Here is a 24844-nt window from a genome sequence, read left to right as displayed (position 1 = left end):
AATTATTGAAATCAAGGACAGCTAGAACTATACAAAAACTGTAAAGAATTATTTCTGTGAAAGGTGTTTTAATCAGTAATCCTTACAAGAGCGTGCTCCTCCTTTAAAATGGTGGAAGCCAATATCTCTGAAGACAATCACCTAACCTGTTATCCTGGAGACATGTTTCAACCAGCAATGACAATCTACACAAACAAGAGTTCAAACCCACCACCTGCCACAAATGTGTGAATTCCTTTTTTTATTTGTATCCAATTACATCCAGCCCTTTCCTTGATTCCCCTTTTCTCCATCTTGTCTCAAACCATCTTCACACCCTTCCACATCTTCGCATTTGCATAAATGTTCAACTTTGACTGCATAATATAATACCCAGGATTATTAGCTTCGAGTTTGTGCTCCTGCAATAAGCTCCCCAAGAGAAACATTGCCTTGGAGCCGACATAAGCTGAGTACCTGTAGGCATGTTTTCCACTACCTGTAATGCTTCCTTGATTCTAACAGCTCTTCCCAAGATATCAAACAAGCATAACGCTAAACAGTTGGTGATTAAGTTCCCAACTCCTAGGTTCGCAAACCAAACCACTTCAATGGAGAAAATTCAACTGTATATAGAATGTTTCTCTTCCAATATAAATCTTTCTCAAGAAAATGCAAAAGAGAGATACGCAAAATGAAAAAGATTTCTTCTGCCAGAAGCACGGAAGCACGGCCGTCGTTATCATCTCCATCTTCAACAGTATTATAATTTCCACAACAAACAGAATATCCCAACATTGAAGATTCAGGCATTGCACATTTCACGACAATACAAAAACCAGTGAAAGATAACATGCATATAAGTAATCTCATCATTAAGAAAAACCACTAAAAGTGAAAGATAATTAGTATCAAAATTCTTTTAGTGGTACTGTGACAAGGTTCTCATAATGCTGAAACATAGTATCGAAATGCCTTTACACTCATTTTTTATTACATTAGCCATGCTCACAATTTGAATTAAATGTACAGTATAACATTTTGTTTACCATTATCAAAAATTAGAAGTATTCTGGTATAGATTTAAGAGTCAATGAAACAATAAAATCAGCAAATTCTACACTTTACGGGCAAGGGTCCTCTGTTTTGTTGCATGTCGTACTACTTTTTCCTCCACAGGGAGACCCTTCCGCCTTCTTACTGCGTCAAGGAGCTTTCTTGCTGTATTGGGTAGCACACTAGAACCATCACCAAACTCTTCAATTTCTTCTTCTGTTTTGGGTACAAAGAAAGGATCTTCAGGTAGTGCCTCCCAGTGGCTAAGCACAAGAAGAGCACTTGCACCTCCAGAAGTCCATCTCCTGAGCTCATCTGCAAAACCAAAGCTTTCAGAAACTGGCACATATGCATGCACAGTAAACAATGAAGAACCTTCCTGCATTTCTTCCTTCAAAATCCGTGCTCGTCTTCGTGCAAGTACAGCATACATTGGACCCAAATATTCAGTTGAGGTATTCAATTCACAGAAGTACATGGCTTCCACAAGCCGCGGCTTCTTTTGAAGAACAGCTGCTCTACAAGCATCTTTGACGGCTGTCATAACCTGTCCAGTGAAGATGCCATATTGTTCAGGTTGCTGCTGTGAGGTTTCTGACTCATCAGAATGCGCTGGCAATGGAGAAATGAAAGCTTCAACAGCAAATGCCAAACCCCACATAGGTTCATCGCATAAAGGTCCAGCGGCTGTGGCTAGTTGAAACCCAGATACAACACTACTCTCAAGTCTCTCAGCTTCAACTGACAATTCTTGATTTACTGCTGAAGATGTCTCAGCAACTGCATCACCATCGCTAGAATCATCCACAAATCCTAATTTCTCAGACACGTGAGAGGAACCACGAATAAGCACAGAGCTGTCAGTACCATTTCCTTTAAAGTCTGGACTAATGAGGATGTTAGGACCAATCTGCCTTGGCCCAAGTGCCCATATCCTCTTCAGAAGTTTTAGCCATGTTCTTTGACGCTTTTCAGCCCGGTCCTTATCATTCTCACTGGACGAAATATCACTCTCCACAGCATCCATCATGCGTTTCTTTAGTGTTTCAATTGAATTCTCAACTTCCACAATGCTCGATATCTGTGTTTCTGAACCATTACTTGTCCGCCCAGCCTTACCACCAATGAGATCTCCAAGTAAATCAGAACTTTCCTCAAGCACCTTTGTTAAAGCAGTTGGTAGTTTCACCAATCGCACTCTTACCACGCATCTTCCATTTGGTGTTGTCTTCTCAACATAATCTGAGCTCCCAGTTAACAATTTTAAATTCTCCAACATATTGGATGACTCCCCCTCTATGGTCTCTTTATAGGACACAAGAGGTGGTGAGACTTCCAAGCTTACCCTGGCAAATCTCTCCTTCAAGTCCTTTATGCATCTCTCAAGATGAACTTCTCCTGCAGCAAATAGAACATGCTCTCCCCTTCCTGAAACTGTGACCTCTACAAACGGGTCTGCCCGATTCAAAAGCTTTAAACCTTTCATTAAAGCACCCATGTCTGCTGGATCAGACGGCTCAATTGCAACTCTAAGTGTAGGAGAAACCTGAAATGCCATACTAGAGAAAGGCCAGCAGTTCTTTGTAGATGAAAGAGTTGCACTTTTCAGTATATGCTGGCCAAGGCCTCGGATCGCCACAACATTCCCAGCATGTGCGGAGGTCACAGGCTTTAAACCTTGACCCATCATTAGATACAAAGATTGCAACTCGGCCTCCTGCATATGCTTCTGCATTGACTCCCCCTTTAACGGATCATATAAAGCAGAAAGAATAAAAATTCTCTGTCCTGAATAAAGAATACCACTAAAAATCCTTGCAAATGCAAGAAAGCATTCATCAGATTCACCTTCTCCACCTTCATGGATCAGATTGTTAACGATTTCGCCATGTGAGCCTCTGTTTGGGAGCATTTTCATTGGGACAGCAAACATTTTAGATACAAAAGCAACACAAGGGGCTTCAGGCCTAGAGTCACAACTCTCAATACATCTTCTCACATGTTCTGCCTCCGCAAGCACATTAGAGTCAGCCCCATCATCCAAAATCTCCCTTTTTGGAAGCAAACGCGAAATACGAAATGACTGAGCTGTAACAGGATCAGGCAAACACTTGACCACCATTGACAACACCGCATTGGATAGAGGAAGCCAACGGCTCATTACAGCCTGAAGTACAACCTTGGGATCCTTGTTCTGAAGCTCACGAGGTGGTACAGACAAATTAAACGACTTGATAACTTTCTCAAGCAATCCTTTATCCGCATCAGTATTCAATGCCACCTGATAAACCTGCCAAAGCGGCTCAAGCACAAACTGAACAAACATAGGCCGAGCCTTACTCCCTCCCCCTATTCCTTTCTTCCCGACAATCATCTTCGTCTTTGGATTGTAATACCGAGGACCCCATAAAGCCTTTTGTAAAGCAGCCGCACTAGCACCAAGCTTTGAAGCATAGAATTCAGCAAACTCACAGATACTGAAACCCCATCCATCCAAAGCACACACAAATGCAACATTTCCTTTCTGGGGTTGAAACGTATCTTCCTCATCGTCCTCTACAAACTCCAAACTCTCATCACCCACCTCGCCCGAAGGCCCTGCCAATATAGAATCAACATCAGACAAGTACTTCTCGGACTTATACGCGCTGACGATCCCATTTACCTCGTGAACAATCCTCAACAACCGTGTATAAGCCTCCATGGGAGTCAACCTCAACTCACATATCAACCTATCAATCTTGTTGAGCACCAAACACGGTGTGAGCTTCTCAATCCAAGCCTGGCGAAGAACGGCGTGGGTCTGAATGTGGACGCCCTCAACGGCGTCGACGAGGACCAACGCGCCGTCGCTGAGGCGAGCGGCGGTGGATACCTCGCTGCAAAAGTCCATGTGACCAGGGGAGTCTATGAGGTTGATGGAGTGGTCTTTATAGCGTAGAGCAATGGAGGAGCTCTTCATGGTGATAGCTCGCCTTTGTTCCTCGTCGAGGTAATCCATGAAACGGAGACGACCGGCCATCTTGGGGTGGAGTACGCCGCCGCCGGAGGCGGCAATCAAATGGTCGGCAAGCGTGGTTTTTCCGTGATCGACGTGGGCCAGAATGCATATGTTTCGGATTTTCCGAGTTTCGGAGTCGGATATTGTTGTCATTGTTTACAAATAAATACGAAAATACAAAAATCAAAAAATTACAAAATTGGAAGTGAAATTGAAAATGAAAAGGATAGTTCAAAATTTTTCCCTATTTGAAAATTTTCGTCGTCGTCGTGGTTGTCGTCGACTTCTTTCTTCTTCTAGCTGGCGGAATTAGGGTTTCAGAGCGGGTTTAATTGTAATCGTATGGGGCGGTTTAATTTTAACTTTTTTATTTTTATTTTTAATTTTAAACTCAGGAATTAGGAAATTAGAAATTTTTAATAATAACTTTGGGAGAGAGAGAACTGCATTTTTCCTCTTTTGCCCTTTGAACTTTTTGGAATTTATTCTCTTCCCCTCCTTGTATCCCTATTCTCTTCCCTCTCCACCGTCCCAAAAAACCCGCCCGTCGCTGCAACCAGAAACCGCTGGTCACCATTACGCTGGCAATCTGAGATATTGTAAGCTCTTTTTCTCTTCTCTCTCCTTTTTTGTCTTTCTCTCTATACTTTGCCTCACTTTCTGTCCTCTTTCCATCGCCAGCGACCACCACTTTACAGTTTACATTAGATTAATTATTTTATTTATTTATTTTTAAAAAATGGATTAAATTACTTTTTGTCGAATTTTTTCTTTAAACTTTCTTTTTTGGTTTTTTTGTGGTTAATTTTCTGACGTTGAAAAGGATTTTTCCACGTGGCAGGAATGAAGAAAATTTACCAGAAAGCCCTAGCTATCATGCTTGCTTGATTGCGCTTTTTATTTGTGGATTTTCTTAGCATCTGAAAGTTTTCCCATTTCAGGTAAGCCTTAATTTCTTCTCAATGTTTGAATCATGACTAGTATTACTTTGTTATTACTGTTTTACTTAGAACAGTTTTGGATGTACAATTGTAGTTCTCTTTAACTTCTTTTCCTCTGTTATTTCGCTCTCTGTTGGATAAATTCTCTTTCTTGGATGTTAACCTCTTTTGAGCTCACTATATCGGTGCTCCATTCAGAGTCATTTTTTACCCCCCTCCACTAATTTTGTTTTATTTTTATCCATTCTTGATGGGATTTTATTTTATTATATTTTTCGTTTGGATGGTTACTTTTAATTCATTTTCTGGATGTACATTTAGTTGATTATGTGTTCAAGTTTATTATCATGTGACTATCTAGCAACAGCTATTTATATATTTAGTTTGCATATAGTCTTAGCCATTTTGTTGTCTTGGTTAACTGATAAAAGCATGGAGTGTAAATGTGTGGTGCGATGCTGAGTATATCAGTATAACATCACTAGTCACATTGAGATAGGACTTGACTCTTGTTCTCCAGAATTGCAATTTAAGGGAGAATTTCTTTTGTGTTAGAATTTGTCCCTTTTCCAAATTTTTGTAACTGGTAATGGTCAAAGGAAAAATATGATCATTTTTCCCTTTCCCTTTTCAAGGTGTTTGTGCTTATTTGTTAGATATGAACTGTGATCTCTTATCATGATGGTTGAGAAACAAGCCTTGATGGCTCACACAAACTGTTTGAATAATTGCCTAAAATTTGTTGCATATATATAATTTTTATTTTTATTTTTTTTTCTTTTGATGGACTGCATGTGCATAATTAACAGGATTATATTTACTACATACACTTATGTATAGTTTAACTATTTTAGGATTTGGGAGCTTCATCTTTTGTTGATATGTTATTTTCTCCAAAGAGGAGGTGTTCAAATTCAAAAGACGCTTTACACTATCTTCTGGGAATTGGAATGATAACGACTTCAGTCAAACCTTGCAAGGCATGCATTATTTATTTATTTATTTTTGTTTTGTAAATTTACTGGTTTTAATATGCATTTTTTATATCCCCTTCTAAGTGTGTACCTAGGTATCTAATTATGAATTTTTAGTGTAATGATTTGAATTTTGTATATCATGAGATGATAATAATCCTTATTATTATTTTTTTTAATATCTTATATTGATAAGTATATAATACACGGCAAATCCAATCACCAAGAGGTAACAAAGTGGTATAAATTCATGTAATGTTTGGTATATAAAAACAAAGTGAATTTCTTTATCCATGGTAATTTCTGTAATTTGAAAGTGCTTTGTTGTAGAATTTGAAAATTGTTTGCAAAGAGGAAAAGAAAAGAAGAAAAAGAAAATGAAGAAAGAAGAAAGGAGAAGACTCGTATTGAAGGCACTTGTACACTGCTTATGATTTCATTTTTGCCAACTCTTTGTCAAACTCGTATTCCACAGGGCTTTAAGCATGCTTGATTTAGTTTACATTATTTAACTGGGTTTAGACAACAGGCGTTTCCGTATGGACAGGATCTGTTGTATATGTTCAAATGATCAGGAGTATCGTTAATTTTTCTTCTTTCTACTTTGGACATTCATAGTTGATTCCTTCTATGTACTTGGCATCTTCCCAAACCTACCTCCTTATTTAATAAGAATTTGGTGTGATATAGGCATTGAAATTTCCATCTGCAAAGTTTGAAGGGCCTAAACAGTTAAGACACAAAGGAACAAAGATGGAGCTCACTATAACACGACCAGATGATTGGCATCTTCACCTTCGCGATGGTGGCCTTCTTGAAGCTGTAATCCCTCACAGGTAAATTACTTTGACAAATATCATGGCTTATTTGAATAACATTCTTAATTAAGGTCGCAAGAATGTAAAGGGAAAACATGCTTAACCCCAAAGTTATTTGGGATTTGGTAGGAAATAAGAACTTCGTCGATGAGGGATTTATTGAAATGTGCAAAAATAGGATATGATTATGATAAGTTCAAATGTCTAACAAGGACCTAGTTGTCCTGCATGAATTGTATGCTAGTTGTCCTACATTAAGAACTATCTTCCTATTGAATTAGGTCTCATGATGGTGGGTGCATGCATACTTTCTAATACACTGTACAGTTTTTGCATTCCCAATTATTACCATTTGTCTTCTACCTGTTGTCAATTCTATCTGCAGTGCAAGTTACTTTGGAAGGGGAATAGTTATGCCAAATCTGAAACCTCCCATCAGAACCACAGCTGCAGCTGTGGCCTATCGAGAATCCATTTTGAAAGCACTGCCTTCTGGTAGTGACTTCACTCCTCTTATGACACTATATTTGACAGATACAACTACTCCTAATGAGATCAAGCTTGCAAGTAAGTCCAACATTGATCTTGCAATATTTGGCCTATATTTCAATTTATGATAGTCATTTTGTGTGATTGACATTTGGAAAACTATTGGTATCTTTTCTTGTCTGTTTTTTTCAGTTTCTTATTTACAAAAGCATGTGTAACTGGACTATAAAAGTTTACTTCTCCTTTCTGCCCCTCTGTTTTCTTTTAAAGCACAAAATTAACATATGACAAACTTAATATTTGACATTTTCTTTAGGTGGATGGAGACCAATATTGTACCGATCTAACTTTTGTGACTATTGAATAACATTTTCTCGCTTAAGAGCTTAATGTCACTCCTTCATACAGTTAGGTTTATGCAAGCTTGTTCTTGGTATTTTTTATTTACATCATACACATGTTATTTTTCTAGTTTTTATTGCAGTCTAAATCCTATTATCTTCATCTTGTGATTTTTATATAATAGTTTCTATAAAATTACTGGTTGCATTAACAGGGAAAAGTGGGGTTGTATTTGCCGTGAAGTTGTACCCTGCTGGTGCGACAACAAATTCTCAAGATGGGGTTACAGATCTTTTTGGGAAATGTCTACCTGTCCTTGAGGAAATGATTGAGCAGAATATGCCTTTGCTGGTGATTTCACTCTCTAAAACTATCTGCCAAATTGCTTCTCGTGCATATTATGGAGTTTTTTTTTACACCCTCTTTCTTGCTTTTAAGGGTGTTTAGAGAACGTTATCACATCTAATATTATATTTCCAGGATATTCTTTCTTCCAAATGGTAATTTTGCATATGAATGAAAATTTGTCAAAGCAATTTTCTCTTGCCTATGTTATTACAAGTCTGGTCACATCATTGATCTTGAGAAAGTAATATACCTTTTTGCATAAAGTTACATTATCACAGCATCTTAACTTAATAATATGCCACTTCTAAACTGATATGATCTACAACTGTTTGCTTAAGAATTATGAACCTAAAATAGATTATAAATTTAATTTTGTTGTCCTTGCAACATGTTGTTTAGCTTATCAGGTGTGGTGTGAGTCTTTTCGAGAAGTGACCACTCTATATTCAGTGTGTCATATGATGTTTTATTTTATTTCAGGTTCATGGGGAGGCTACAAACCCTGAGATTGATGTGTTTGATCGTGAAAAGGTTTTCATTGACACTGTTTTGATACCTTTAGTCCAGAGGCTTCCAAAGTTGAAAGTTGTGATGGAACATATCACTACTATGGATGCTGTGAGGTTTGTTCAGTCATGCAAAGAAGGTATGTTTGATCACTTAAAATATTTGTTTTTCATCATAGTATATATTGCTTTTTCTAAGGAAAGGATATTCAACTGGTTTGTCTTTAGTATCCCATTCTAAATGTACATATCTCAATCTCATTGAACTTTATTTGTTAGGGTTTGTAGCTGCAACAGTAACACCACAGCATCTACTGCTTAATAGAAATGCAATCTTCCAAGGAGGATTGCAGCCTCATAATTACTGCCTCCCTATACTAAAAAGAGAGATCCATAGTAAGTTTCATTTAACATTAGTGAAAAATATGCAGACTAAATGACAGTGCAAAAACTCCTTTTGTAACATTGGAGTTTTTGACTTGGTTATTCTTTTGGTTAAAAATGGATCTTCTGAAATATCTGTCCTTCAATGTGTTTTGAGTAATAAGCGCAGATTTTTCATTGAATTTTGTTAAACAGACTTGCTTCAATATGTAAATAATGAATAAATATTTTGAAAGTATTTTGGGTTATTAACATGAGTCAAATCTATCATGAACAGTTATATTGACTTTTGTTTCTTTGCTTTTCATTTCACGGGCTCATTTTATTGTTATTCGTCTAGGACAGGCGATTGTATCAGCCGTAACCAGCGGAAGTAAACAGTTTTTCCTCGGAACTGATAGTGCTCCTCATGAGAGACAAAACAAAGAATGTGCTTGCGGTTGTGCTGGTATATTCAATGCTCCTGTTGCGTTGTCATTATATGCAAAGGTCTTTGAAGAGGTAATATTTTGTTATTTGTTTTTTTATTGTTGATTTTAGGTTTTTCTTTGCACAAATTTTTCTTTACTTTCCATAGTATTTTAGTTTATTGAGGAAAAATTTTGCTATTTTAGGCTGGTGTTCTTGACAAGTTAGAGGCATTTACAAGCTTCAATGGACCAGACTTTTATAGCCTTCCCAGAAACACTTCAAAAATAAAATTGAAGAAGACTCCATGGAAGGTTCCAGAGACTTTCTCTTATTCTTTTGGGGACATTATTCCCATGTTTGCCGGAAAAACACTCGAGTGGCAACCATCCTCCGACTGATTAAATTTTTGTTAGCATTTTAACATAATGTTTAATTTAAGCATCTTTTAGGTTTTTTTTAGGTTTTTATACAAAATGGTAGTTTAATCTTTTGTTATTTTGTTGCAAGAGAATAAGTCGCGAATGAAGCGTTTCTCTTACAAAACTGGTTTGTTAAATAAGTCTTTAGGATACTTTATTTAGTATACCGATCACCAATAAAATTGCTTTTAATTTTTTATCTTTTTGGAAGTATTTTTGGTCAAGCTAATGTATCACACATATATTATTCGTTCTCTGTTTCTTTTTTTATTTTCATAATTGTTAATTCTACAGTTTTTATACCTTTTTTTATTCAAAATTCAAACCTTTTGTATCAAGTAAACGGCAAAGGATATACCTAAGACAAGATTGTTATTGTACCAGAAAATATATTGCATAAGCAGTTCTACGTTCTTAATTTTGATTCATATATGTAATTATAACCAAGGAATATCTGTCTATGCGATTATAAGGTAGATAAATAGTTTACCCAAAAAGAAAACAAAAAACACTGGGGGATAGATATAATATCATTAGACATAAATAGAGATAGAAAAAATGAAACAGAAAATCCTTTCCTTTTATAATGTAAAAATGGTAGCTATTCCATATGAATAGCTACTTTTTGTCATGCCTGATGAAATCACTTTTTTTCTCGTTCTAATAAGAATTTGTGTCCGTACAAATATGGGATTGCTGGTCTCACAAGGGTGAAAATCTACCTCGCTGATCGCAGCCAAGTTATCTGATCCTTCAACAAACAAAAATTCTGCATGCATGAAAACCATATATATATATATATATATATATATATATATAATTTTTCTTTAGTGTGGGAATTTTGGATAATTTTTGTTCCGACAGTCCATAAACAAAATACATACATATCGTAAACAAGAAAAATATTGTTCGAATGAAAATTTATTCTAGATTTCTACATCAGAAAATTATTATATATATAAATATTGTTTTTTGGGGTTAATAAACAACTATGTATACATTGTCAATCAATCTTTTATTATAAAGCAATATCCCTCCCAGATAAAAGAACCTTGCTATATTTTTTTACCCAAAAAAAAATAATAATAAATCTAATGCTTAACACTCTCTTTACATGTCAATTTATTTTTATTAACAAAGAAAATAAATTAGCAATTATATAGCCACACAAATCATAATTTTAATTATTAATGTATTCAAAATTAAGCTTGATTACATAGAACATATAAACTTAGTATCCTATTTTAAAATTGTTAAAAATTAGACTAAAAATAATTATAGTATTAAAATGAAGTTTAGAGACCGAAGTGTCAAAAAACTAAGTTCAAGGATTGAAGTACAAATATAGATATAGTTTAGGGACTCACATTGCCAATTGCCCAATAAAACCCTAAACCCTAAAAATAAGTCACACTATGAGCCTCCGATAACACCAGGCTAGAGGGGAGAGAGACCGTTGCTTATTTGATTTCCTGTTCCTATAAGCTTGACATTTATTTGTTTTCTTATGCCTCTTTTATTTTTTATTAGAGAATTTCTAGTTGCATTGCCGTTTGAATCCTATACAGTCTCATTATTAATTTATATTTCTATCCCTATTTAAAATTACTATTAAGTACATTTATTAATTAAATTTTTTAAAATAATTTATTTATGCAATCTCATTTTTCTTATCAAATAATATGTTACATATATCCATCTAACTTATACTCTACTAAAAATTAGGATTACAAATACAATAATTATTTACAAATTATGGAAGCCCAAAAATATGAAACAGTAAAATATATTTAGCTTTTTCTTCTTCTTCTTTTTTTCATTTTGTGATGATTGCTTTAGTTTGGATTATTTTTTCTATCATGTACCAATGACAAGGTCGGCTTATATTTGATTCTGGTATGTCAAAATTCATCTTTTATTTGGAAGTTTAAAACCGAACATTTTTTAATTATTCAGAAGCATCCATCTGAATATTATTAAGATGTTCAGCTTTTATCTGTCGAGTATTATATATATATATATACAGATATTAAATACCTTATGCTATGAAACATGCTCTTTTTTTTTTTTTTAATCATTGGTGGTTTATATCTAATTGAATGTAAAAAATATGCAGGATGAAAAAAGATATAGATAATGGAAGTGTTGGATTATATTAATATTTATGTTGACTATATTTTTGTTACCTTTGTTGTTGTTGTTGTTATCATTGTTTATGGTACCAGGATGTCCAATGCTGCCAGTTGTTGATAAATGGTTTAAACATCGTCCAATATGTGCTAAGGATAGGAAACACCATATGCTCGCCAAATAAAAGCTTTCAAGGACTTAATTTCAGATGATGTAGCTACTCATGAGACAATAGATTTAGACAGTCTATAGTTTTGAACAAATTAATTTGCGATTATGACATTAAATGCAATCTTAAAATAATCTTTTTGTACTTTTATTTTTGGTGATTGATATAAAGCAGGTCCATTATAGTTTTGCATTCTTATCTCTAAATAAATTTAGTACATTTAATATCTCTAAATTTTGATTGAACATTTACAATCGAACAATTTTAACATGTTCAAAAGTATACATACAAATTTTTTAATGGTATACAAAAGTTTACGATTGAACATTGAAAAATGTACCCATGTAGAATTGTATGTTCAGAAGTATACAGCTAAACCATAGGATAATGTTCAGAAGTTCACAACCGAACATCTAAAATGCATACAGAAGTTTATGATCGAAAGCTTCAAAATAATAAGTTATAATTTTGAAGATGTTCAAAGGCATACAAATGAATATTTTAATACGGTAAAAATGACCGAACATCTAAAATGTATCAATGTGGAATTGCATTTTCAAAAGTATACAACTAAACAAAATGATAATTTATGACTGAACGCTCCAAAATAATAAGTTATAATTTTGAAAATGTTCAAAAATGAAAATCAACCCTAATTCAAACGAGAAAGAAGAAAAAAAAAGTATTTTAATGAAATTAATTTTAAAGGGACTGTATATAATTATTTTAGAATTGTGAAAAAAAAAATTATTTGTAAAAGATATGTAATTTTGGGATGGTATGAATTAAGGATATATTAGGAATAAATAATATTATATTAAGTAATTTTATATTTTTTATACATTTAAGTAGTAGTGTATAAATAATGGAATTGTAAAGAGTCATTTAGAATTGTAAAAAGAACCACTCTTTTTATTATTATTATTAATTTTTTTCAGTTTTTCTTATGAATTGTTTTTTCAAAGACTATTAGTAGCATTAAGTACACCGGATTGACAAATGTGTTTTTCATCCTAATTTTATTATTCGCCTCTCTTATATAGCCACACAAATCATAATTTTAATTATTAATGTATTCAAAAGCTTGATTACATAGAACATATATACTTAGTGTCCTATTTTAAAATTGTTAAAAATTAGAGTAAAAAATAATTGTAGTATTAAATTGCATTAAAATGAAGTTTAGGGACTGAAGTGTCAAAAAAATAAGTTTAAGGATCGAAGTACAAATATAGATATAGTTTAGGAACTCACATTGCCAATTGCCCTAAACCCTAAAAATAAATCACATTGTGAGCCTCCGATAACACCAAGCTTGAAGAGAGCCTCCGATAACACAAGGCTAGAGGGGAGAAAGACCATTGCCTATTTGATTTTCTGTTCCTATAAGCTTGACGTTTATTTATTTTCTTTTGCCTCTCTTATTTTATTTTATTTTTTTATGTTAGTTTTCTTTTGGATTGTTTTTCCAAAGACTGCTAGTAGAATTAAGTACACCGAATTGACAAATGGTTTTCCATCCTATTATTATTATTTGCCTCTCTTATATAGCCACAAAAATCATAATTTTAATTATTAATGTATTCACAAGCTTGATTACATAGAACATATAAACTTAGTGTCCTATTTTAAAATTGTTAAAAATTAAACCTAAAATAATTGTAGTATTAAATTGCATTAAAATAAAGTTTAGGGACTGAAATGTCAAAAAAAATAAGTTCAAAGATTGAAGTACAAATATCGATATAGTTTAGGGACTCATGTTGCCAATTGCCCAATAAAACCCTAAACCCTAAAAATAAATCACATTGTGAGCCTCCGATAACACCAATCTAGAGGGGAGAGAGATTGTTACCTATTCGATTTCATGTATTTTACAGTCCTTTAGAATTAAACAATGAGTCAAAGCACTATTACGGGTCCAAACCCTTTTGGAAATCCCGTCAAAGTCGAAACCGAGGACTTAGCTTATTTCAAAGAATCATTGAACTGTTCAACGAGCAAGAGCCTCTCATACATCCACAAGTTAATATTTTCTTCTCATTTAATTTCCTTTTTTGTATTTATTTTTTATTTGTTTATTTTATCGTTGCATATCATTGAGCATTCGGCTTTCAGGCTACTCACATTTTTAACATGTGCACGACGTTGGGGAAAGCGAAACAAAACAATAAAATACATTTAGAATAGGAATGAAAATTTGCTCTGAATGACCTATAACCATGGTGCACCTTCTGAATCAGGGTGTTTGCAGAGCGGGCTTGGGGTAAAGGTTTAAAACCTAATTCGGGGACTGACCAGGGTCGAGAAATAAACACCCCAGTTAGGTAAATATATATTTTTATTTTTATAATTTCATTTATTTAAAACATCATTTTCTTTTTTTCTTACAAGCTCTAACACTAAGCCTTCAACTTTAGTCGCCGACTTCACCTTAATATATTTTATTGTATTTTTGTTGCATTTTAGTCACTTTATTTATATTTTATTCATAAAAGAAATTTTTTTTATATAAATTTCTCAAAAAAATTATATGAATTATAAAAAAAGAAAGGAGAAAACTGTCTCGCTCCATCCCCGATTGAGAAATCCCCGTTCCTGCCTTGCCTCTAAAGAAATGGAAAAAACCAAGAAACGGAATAGAAAAATTTCCCACGGAGATGGGGATGGAATTTTAAAAACCGACCCCGTCTCGTCCCATTGACATTCATAATTAGGAAGCAATAACAATACTAAGTCAAATTTCTTCAAATCAAGGTCAATTGCTGCAAATTTTGGGTGGGCTACCTCTGATCCAACCAGTAGATGGGCCAGGAGTTGTTTAAGGAGCTGAGCCAGGGGCTAGGCCCTTGGCCGGGCTAGAGCCTGAAGAACTTGACTGGGCACTTAGACAGCATGAGGTGATTTCGTGGGAAGCAAATTATGATCGAATTGCTGTAACTCATGATCATGTACTACAAAGAATATATCAGATTTTGAATGTGATTGTTGCTACACAACCGAACTTGTTCGAACCGATTAGTAAAAATGTTATTTATATTTTTATTTCATTTTTTTACTTTATTTTATTACTTTATTTTATATATATATTTTTTAATTTGTTGTCACAGGTATTTCAAATTAGAAATGAAGTTTCTATCTACTTGCAACAAATTCTCAGGGAATATGATAATGCAAGGATGGAAGCTGCACAACAAATTGCATCATTGTTGCTGCTGAATGAAACTGTGATGGATCAATTACAGCATCAAATATTACTCACACAAAATGATCAGGTTTGAGATTGAGTTGGAACTGTTATGTTAATTATCAAAACAGAAACAATTAAGATATTGTAAAAAGCTTAATTTTCTTTGTTTTCTTAGTTAGAAACAAATCTACTAATTTAGACAGATAGAAATTAGAAAAAAATGTCAACAACAATATCTTGTTATATCTTAATTCAGCAATTACAAATTAATTCCTCGCAGGTATTTATTTGTATTTTATTCATATTATAACAAATCAAGTTAGCTATATAAGTTGTGCACTAAGCAATCAAGTAAATACAGGAATAAATGTTCAATTAATTAATTTTCAAGAATGAATAATTTCATGGAAAAATTTATAATGGATTTTTTATTTATTCTATTATGTTGTTAGTTTTCTTTTGGATTGTTTTTCCAAATACTATAATTGCCTATTTTGAATTGACAATTGAGTTTTTTTTTTTTTTTTTTTTTTTATCCTATTGATTCTTTTTTTTTGGCTGAAATTATCGTATTGATTCTTATGCAGTATTACATAGTTTCTTAGTTGTGTTTAGTTATAAACTGGGCTTTTTAAATCTTTGACTGGTTCTTGTATGCCCTGTGTACTGAAATCTTTTATTCTTACCCATGTCATTTACCTATAATCATGCACTTTCCATGTTGTCTAATAAATTTTTTTTTTTTTTGACGTTTAAGCATGTTATCAATTTTCTATCGCATTGTAATATATGGTGGGGTGCTCTAGAAATTGACTAATTTTTTATATTTTATTTTATTCGTGTATTTTACAGCCTCTTAGAATCAAACAATGAGTCAAAGCACTATTACGGATCCAAATCCTTTTGGAAATCCCATCAAAGTCGCAAACCGAAGACTTACGGCATGTTTGGTTAGTGGTAAAGTTAATGGGAATCTAGTTTTTTTGGAAAAGTAATGACTTTTTTTTTTGTTTGGATATTTATTGCGTGGTAGAAACGTGTGGATCTAGAAAATTAGATTTCCACAAATATAGGAAAATATGTGGAAAAATTATTCCCACTTATAAATGTGTTATTTGAAAATTCCATAGAAAATAATTTTAAATTTTTTTAAAATACATATTTACCTTTAGTTTATTAAACAATATTAAATTTAATTATTTACAAATCCCAAATTTCCTATTACTCATCAAATATATTAAGAGAAAAATTAATTCTCAAGAAACCAAATCCCATAAAACTAAATTTCGAAAATTAATTTTCCTTTTAGCTTTGACATTTCCAAAATAGGGCATTAGTTTATTTCAAAGAATCATTGATCAGATCAACAACCAAGAGCCTTTCATACATCCACAAGTTAGTATTTTCATCTCATTTTTTTTTAATTTATCTTTTATTTGTTTATTTTATCATTGCATATCATTGGACATGTGGCTTTCGAGGCTACTCACATTTTTAACATGTGCGCAACGTTGGGGAAAGCGAAACAACGCAATAAAATACATAAGGAAGCAATAGCAATGCTGAGTCAAATTTCTTCAAATCAAGGTCAATTGCTGCTTGGGATGGACATGGATTGGGTTGGTTCGGTTTTGAACCAAACTACAATCCAATCCATATTTTTCGATTTACCTAATTAAAAATCCAATCCAAACCATTAAAGCTTTAAATCCAAACGAAATCAAACCATTTATGATCAGTTTGGTTTAGATTGATTAATCGGTTTTAAACTTACCGGTCTAAAAATATATAATACAAATTTAAAATATTCTAAACATAATATAAATAATAAATTCTATATATGAAAAATGGAAAATTAATATATAGAAAATGAAAAATAATGACGGAGCTTTTTTTTAATACGTGTTAGCAATACATTGAAAGTGGTACCAGATGAGCTAGTACTGAAGATTTTCTCCAAATGGACGTGTAAAGAATGGGTGAAAAATGGAATTGGGGGTGACCAGGTGACGTTGTCGGTGGACGGCAAGTTTCCGGTTAGTACCCGTTACGTTATGCGTTACATGCAAGATCTACCGGAATACCTAAACTGCCATCGCTATCTTTACAGAATTACCGAACTGCAGTGCTAACTCTTTTTAATGAATCCGTCAATTATCATCTCATGTGGGACCCATCTTGATCCGATCTCTAATATGCGATCAATTCATGAGCTTTCTTCATGAGGAGCCCACAGAAGCTAGCTGTACCGTCCAATGTTCGTCTTCATCTTTCATCTTCTATTCTTTGGATTACGCATTTGTTTACATTTAACAGAAAAACATAATTTTATTACCTAAAGAAAAACAGAAAAACATCATTTGGGTGCTATCAAAAACATAATGGTTGATTACAAAGTCAACGGTTGGTGAGGCTGTTGCACACATTGCAAAATATGGTTGAAATATTTTGTGAAAACGTTGTCGAATTGTCGGTAAATTTGAGAAAAATAATAAAAAAGAAGTGTTATCAAAAACTTGAAACACAAATAAAAAAAATTAGAAAAACATGGGAACCAAAAAAAGAATGGTGGGATCAGTGTTATTATTTTTTAATTTTTATTTATTTATAATTTTTGGTAGCAAAAACAATAGTTTGCGGTTACTGTATACTATATTTATTTTTACGTAATTAAAAGTATTTTTAAAGAACTTTTTAAAAATAAAGAACGTTTTTCATATAATAAAAAGTATGTTTATAAATTTTTTTAATATATTCTTTGTATCACATTTTCTTTATTTTTATTTTTTCAATAGACATTTATTATTGTATTTATTTATTTTTTTAATAATAAATTTTTTTAAAATATATTAATATAATATAATAATTTTAAAATTTAATAAGTATTAAATAATATTAATATAATATTAAAAATAAAGAGTACTGGTTTTCTAAATTTGGATAGCCAAACATACTATATATTTAAAAGATCAAAATACAGGCTGAGTTATAATTTATTTTTAAAAATTGACTCTTCAAAATAAAAAATATATGATAGACGAAGAGTCACTTGGAGCGCTCTAAGTGCTCTATTGGCAAAAAGTCCAAAACTGAAAAATCCTATTAACCGAAATAAATAAATAAAAAATAAATCCAAAATCCTTTCGGGAGAAGGCTCTTAGTATTCAAAAATAATCTCAAAGAACAATTACCGAACACGTATATATTGCCGAGAATGATAGAACCAAAATTTTTAAATGAATGATTTCCAATCAGCAAGAATCATATTCACTTAGAAACCTTGGCAAGCGAAACATTATACTGAATTTCAGAAAACAAACAATAATAATACGCAAATTCCTATAGAGATCCTATAGAGAGGTCCATGATAGTTGCAGCAAGTTCATATAGTTAACAGTTATAGTCCGAATGTGGCCCTTTATGATCAACTGCAGTTACCTAAATATTTAAAATTATAAAAACGTATACGAGGTCCCATGATCAACGACATCTTTTGTAATCCGGTAACACTGTTTTCAGCTCCAAGCGTGCTGTTCCAGGGATCAATTTCAGGATTACTGATCCGGGGGTCAACTTCAGGTTTGGCAAAATAGGGGTCAAGTACGCGTTTGCTGATGCGGCTCTAACAAAATTCTTTGATTCCCTCTCTTTTTGGCTTTTAGTGGCGGCTTCTAATTCCTTCAGCCTCTTACAATTATCCTGGAAGCAACTCAATAGTGCAGCTACGGAATTCACACAACTCTCACCCTTGTAAAAATAACAGAAAACACAATCAGAAAAGAAAGAAAGATTTTATATAATAAGAAATAATATATATATATATATATATATATATATAACTCACCAACACAGCTGACTTCAGTTCTACGGCAAATTGTAACTCTTGACAAAGCTCTTCATCAGACACCCCCTCTCTCAAAAGATTCATCTTCACGAAAACAATAAAAACAAAGACACCAAGAATGAAGAAAAAAAGTTAGATAATGCGAAATACATAAAATAAATAAATAAAGGTAAGAGCATATAATGATATAAAAGAAAGAGAACATACATCAATTTTGCTAAACTCCAAAAGGCCACCAAGATGATTGATTTATGGGTTATTTGAGAGGGAAAAAAAAAAAAAAAAAAAAAGGGGCTGAAAGTTAGAAAGTCAGAAGAAAACTAATGAGTAACAGAAGTTGCAATATCAAAGACATACAAAAACACTAAAATGTAAAACCTTCCATCTAAGTCAATGGATTCTCCACAATCTTCAAAGGAAAAAAAAAAAAAAAAAAAAAAAAAAACGAAAAAAAGAGTAACAATGGAATAATAAGATGCCGCATGAGCAAGACGAAACAATAGCCACTGCACCAAGCATGAAAGAGTGAGCAAATGATAAGAAAGATCCAACAACAGAAAAAGAACATACCGGGGTGCTCCTGGAATTGAAGGAACAATGGATGATCTCTGGTTATTAGAGAGGGAAAAAACAGAAAATCATGAACCCAATAGCAAGTAATATAACACACAGAGAATACAAAATACACAAGCACTAAAAGTGTGTTAATATCATCAGAGAAGAAAAAAAGCACAAATAACCAAAGTGTGAAATAAATAGCTAGCAATGCTTGAATGTAGCTGCTCACCAGGGGACTATCCAGAGGAATATTGTCATCCATAGTTCTCTTCAGTAGTATTAAGTGCTCAGTCTCGAACCATTTCAACCTCATCCTATGTATGATTGAATTGAGAAGAGATTTGACCTTGCAGCCAAAAAAAAATAAAGTTTAATAAAATTAAATAGTATGAAAATCAAATATAAAGAGACAAAAAATAATATTATACTAACAAGATCATCATCTGCAGCCTTGGACACTAGTTGGTGAGTCGACATAGCCAACTTATTGTCAGAAGTCATTGAATCGTTGTGGTCAAGATATTCCTGATAATAAGGCATCTCCAAAGAAAGCTGCAAAATATATATTATATATATAAGAGATGCAATTTAAAGCATTCAGCAATGGCAAACTGTTGCAAACAAACCCATCAACAAGTATATTAAACAATATAAATTGATTGGAATTGTTTCTTTCAACAAAAATTTTAAAAATAAAAATTATGGTTTTTTTTTTTTTTTTTTTTGGCATTATCAAAATTACAAACGTGAAAAAAATCAATTTAAAAGAAGAACAAGAACATAAATCACATATGGTATGGAAAATTATAAAAACATGCTCTTGATTCTTTTTTTTCTTTTTATTTTTTTTATTTTTTCGGGTGGATCCTCTACCATGGAAGATTTTCGTGGCTTTGTTTCTTCGACTTTTGGCCGCTTCCCCGATTCCGGTACGTCACCACCACCACCTTTGTCTCCTAGTGGGCGTTTTTCCTTTGCTAAGCCTTTGTCTTCGAGTGCGGTCGCCTTCCCACTCTCCATTATCTGCGACAGCGAGGGCTAGAGAGGGCTTTCGTGGGGAGTTGAAATAAACGCCAACAAAATCGCGTCAAGAAAGGGACATGAGCATGGGGATTGGAGAAAAGTGAGTAACCGTAGGGTTACGAGGTAGCAAGAGTGGGTTTGGTTCATGGGCTGGCTTAGCCAAGCCCATGATTAAGTCCAACTCCGAAGGTGCACTCACCGATGAAGTGGCATACGAACTTGACCAGGAGGAGGATCTTGAAAACCGCAATTCGTTTTCCGCAATTCGTCATCATATGCAAAGATCTCTGAAGAGGTAATATTTTGTTATTTGTTTTTTTATTGTTGATTTTAGGTTTTTCTTAGCACAATTTTTTCTTTACTTTCTATAGTATTTTAGTTTATTGAGAAAGAAATTTGCTATTTTAGGCTGGTGTTCTTGACAAGTTAGAAGCACTTACAAGCTTCAGTATACCGGACTTCTGTGGCCTTTCCACAAACACTTCAAAAATAAAATTGAAGAAGACTCCATGGAAGGTTCCAGAGACTTTCTCTTATTCTTTTGGGGACATTATTCCAATGTTTGATGGTAAATCACTCGAGTGGCAACCTTCCTCCGACTGATTAAATTTTTGTTAGCATTTTATCGTAATGTTTAATTTAAACATCTCTTTAATCAGGGTTTATGTTTTTTTAGGTTTTTGTACAATATGCATGGTGATTTAATCTCCTGTTATTTTGTTATAAGCGAATAAGTGCATATGTACATACATGGTGTACTGAATAATCTCTCATTGATTAAAGAGTCTTTGAAAAATGCTTTATTTGGAATTAGCACCTATCACTAATAAAATGCTTTAATTTTTTTTTTTTTCTTTGACTCTTGCTCTTTCTTTATCTGGAAACCAGATAAATAGGTTTGATCCTCTTGAAATGTATTTTTGGTCAGGCCAATGTATCCCACAATTGATTCTTCTTTCTTCTTCTTCTTCTTCTTCTTTTCCCCCTTAATATATAAAAGTTAAATTTACAAATCATAACTTATGTATCAAATAAAGGCAAAGGATACCTTCGGACAAGAGTATTATTGAAGCCATGTTATGTAATATATACTGCATAAGCATATATTGCCACTAAGGATCTGTCTCTGTAAAAACAAATATATGTTGCATAGGCATTTATTATCATTTATCACTACACATCTGTCTTGTGAAAACAAAGTAGATAGATGGCAAAGCAATAATTAAGGTTTAACATTAAAGGTAGGGATTAAGAATTTTTTTTTTTTTTGAACTTTTATATCTTTTGGACAATTCAATTGATAATATGATCGTTAATAATAATTTTAAAAAAATTAGATTTTTAAGCTTATTATTTTTTATTTTTTATTTTTTTGAGTGGTCTCTAATCTTGTTGACTAGTGCTATAATGCCACCTTTATAGTTAAAAAACATAATAATTTGAGGAGAAATAACGCAAATAGCTACTTTTTTCTTGCCTCACAATGCTTAGAAAAGGTACTAATCAATAAAATAAAAATAGCCCAACCGATTTCCAAAATATCTATATATACATATATATTCTATAAAAAAGTTCAGAACCTATGCATCAATAAAAGACAAAGGACATACATTTGGACATGAATATTATTTAAACCATATTATATATTGTATAAGCAGGTACAAGTCTTTAATTTTGATTCAAATATGTAATTAAGGAATATCTGTTCATGCAGTATCAAGCCCAAAAAACGAAAATAGGTAGACAGATACCAAAGTAATAATTAAAGTTCAATATAAAGCTAGGGATTAAGATGTTTTGTCTTTTTTTCTGTTATTATTATGTTTTTCAATTCTATCCAACTATTGATATAATACCATTTGTGTGACACTGTATCGCTACTGAATATATATATATATATATATATATATATAAATGAATGAAACAGAAGATCCCCCTATAAAGTATAATAGTGGCTATTTGATGCGAATGGCTACTTCTTGTCCTGCCTGATAGTGCTTGGTGAACGTATTGATGAAATAAAAATCATCCCCTTTTTTTTATTTTTAATAAGAACTGCTTCTGTCCATACATGGATTGGATTGCTGGTCTCACAACGGTTGAAATCTTCCTCACTCACAGAGGCCAAGTTATTTGATTCTTCAACAATCAGAAATCCTACATGCATGAACAACCGCATAGATCTGATCATCACTGTATATATATATATATTAATAGTATCATTTAGACAGTTTTTATTAGATTTATTATTTTTAACAAACAGTGGTTTTTATATCCATTAACAAAAGAACATAAATTAGCATTTATATAACCGAACATATCATAGTTCTAATTATTCACCAAAAAATCAAAGTTCTGATTATTAATATTTAAAAAAAAAAAAAAACTTTGAATAGAAGATTTAAAAAGGTGTATTTAATTTAGAATTTGAATGATTTTAAAAGTTTAAAGGTATTTAATTTAGATTTTAAAAGAATCCCTACAAGTCTAATGATATTCAATTCAAATTTTAATAAATTTTATAAAAGCCCATTAAAATCTAGGTGTATTCAATTAGAATTTTATAAATTTTTTTTTTAAAATTTGGTGGTATTAAAAAAGTTATTGATTTTAAAAGATTTTAAAAATTGATGAATTTTAATGGATTTAAAATTATTTTAACAGTAAAATTGTAAAGAAATCAATATGAAATCCAACCTTAAACCTAAAGATTTCGTTGGATTCTTATAAATTTTTTATGGAGTTTATAGAATTTCATAAGAATCTATCAAATCTTTTAAAGTATATAACTCATTTTAAATCCATCAAATTCTAAATTAAATATATCCTCCTTGTACTTTAGTCAAAATTGCCATTAATGGACAAGTTAAATTAAAATATTCATACACAAGGGAAATAAGGAAATCAGAGGTACACAAATTTTCTTATACTTCTTATTTCCTTTTGGTATCAACGAAAAACAGAACTCATTGTTGGACATCTAATTTAAATTTAATTACAAATAGTTCCAATAATATAGCGAATGAATTGCATATAATCCATCATTGCACACACAACATAAATTGTCCCATGATGATATCCATATATGTAATTTGAATGTAGAAAGATATTACCTAAAATAGCTGGAGGTATAATTTTTTTTTTAATTTTTTTTTGGTTTAATAAATAAGCACCTTATTGAATTCAACCGTTGAGCTTGAAACATAAAAAAATAATAATTTTCTTAAATTCTCTTTGATCTTTAGAGTCTAAGAAAAATCCATCAAAAGTTAAAAAATTAACAAGAGTATAATAAACCAAAGTATAATAAGCCAATAATTTCAAACTGATGAGAATAATCTGTTTGAGAATCATTCCCACCCAGGTCTTAAATTTGGATTCCACAACAATTCGCATTCAGGTATGCAACATTCTTCCTTTCTCTTTCTTCCGTTTATGATATTTTCTCACAAATTCTGCTCGTCAAACACTAAACCCTCATTAGTGAATTTATACACTTTACTTTATACAAGGGTAGCTTGATAATGTTTGCAGAGGTTTTATATATTAGTTTTTTCAACTGGATCTTTATTAAATCATTGGTTAGGCTATATTAGAATACATAAAAGAAAGTTTGTTCGTGAAGTCTTCAATGCATCAATGTTTTTAGCATTTTGCTTAGAGAGGTAGTTTCCTGAATTTTACAAAATTCTTTTTTGATTTTGATCTGGTTACATTTTATTAGAGAAAAATATTGGATTTTTAATGTGAATTCTAGATTACTCAACCAAAAGCATTTACATTCATTATAAAGAGCTCAGGGTCAGCAGGTGTGTGAATTTCATGGAGTGTGATAGATATGCTTTTAGTTTGCTAATCTAAACAACTGAATTTTTCTTAGACAGCAGCAGGAAGCATGCCTAAAGTGAGGACTAACCGTATCAAAGACCCCAGATGGACTGGAGTTGATTGAGCCTCCTCTTGGAGAGCTAGATGCCAAAATGAGGGATAGGTGCTTATTGTGTTTATAAGCAGTAATATATTTTATTTGGTTAAAGTTTGGTTTGGCTCCTTTTTAGAGTTTGTATGCTTAAAAAAAGAATTAATGTTTTGCACATATTAGAGTCCAAAATGATCCACATGATGGAAAGAGAAAGGGGAATTTGGCCAACACCCATCGAAATAAGAGGGGTTACTTCCTATTTCACTCTCAATCAAACTAAAAATTGCTTATTTTTTCCTTTTCTCCTTCCAAAAAGCTTTCAATCTCTGCACCCTTTTTT

At 32.4% G+C, this 24844-nt stretch overlaps 2 protein-coding genes and 1 long non-coding RNA gene across 6 annotated transcripts; 1 reads left to right on the top strand and 2 right to left on the bottom strand.

Annotated features, from left to right (window-relative positions):
* Nucleotides 1–1006: 1006 nt before the first annotated feature.
* Nucleotides 1007–4193, bottom strand: LOC107410537 (uncharacterized). Its single transcript, XM_016017980.4, has one exon. It carries the CDS (start codon nucleotides 4187–4189, stop codon nucleotides 1097–1099), a length of 3093 nt encoding a protein of 1030 aa, XP_015873466.3. The 5' UTR covers nucleotides 4190–4193; the 3' UTR covers nucleotides 1007–1096.
* Nucleotides 4194–4497: 304 nt separating this feature from the next.
* On the top strand, nucleotides 4498–9869 carry LOC107410538 (dihydroorotase, mitochondrial). Of its 4 annotated transcripts, none has more exons than XM_048468194.2 (10): nucleotides 4498–4635; nucleotides 4878–4977; nucleotides 5832–5957; nucleotides 6642–6787; nucleotides 7155–7336; nucleotides 7815–7951; nucleotides 8429–8594; nucleotides 8734–8850; nucleotides 9179–9339; nucleotides 9453–9869. In XM_048468194.2, exons 3-10 carry the CDS (start codon nucleotides 5859–5861, stop codon nucleotides 9645–9647), a joined length of 1203 nt encoding a protein of 400 aa, XP_048324151.1. In that variant the 5' UTR covers nucleotides 4498–4635; nucleotides 4878–4977; nucleotides 5832–5858; the 3' UTR covers nucleotides 9648–9869. The 4 variants fall into 4 exon arrangements, with proteins under 4 accessions (XP_048324151.1, XP_048324152.1, XP_024926493.2 ...); XM_048468195.2 differs by having other exon boundaries at nucleotides 5818–5957; XM_025070725.3 differs by lacking the exon at nucleotides 5832–5957.
* Nucleotides 9870–18458: 8589 nt separating this feature from the next.
* On the bottom strand, nucleotides 18459–20792 carry LOC125421117 (uncharacterized). The gene is made up of 6 exons (XR_009634546.1): nucleotides 20433–20792; nucleotides 19992–20111; nucleotides 19789–19905; nucleotides 19209–19609; nucleotides 19002–19085; nucleotides 18459–18904 (listed from the first exon to the last, which is right to left on the bottom strand). It is a non-coding gene; the product is annotated as an uncharacterized LOC125421117 (long non-coding RNA).
* Nucleotides 20793–24844: the final 4052 nt, after the last annotated feature.

This window comes from Ziziphus jujuba, chromosome 10, assembly GCF_031755915.1.
Source record: "Ziziphus jujuba cultivar Dongzao chromosome 10, ASM3175591v1".
Classification (NCBI taxonomy): Eukaryota; Viridiplantae; Streptophyta; class Magnoliopsida; order Rosales; family Rhamnaceae; genus Ziziphus; species Ziziphus jujuba.
Note: the sequence above shows the minus strand (reverse complement) of the source record. Positions and strands in the feature narration are given on the sequence as shown.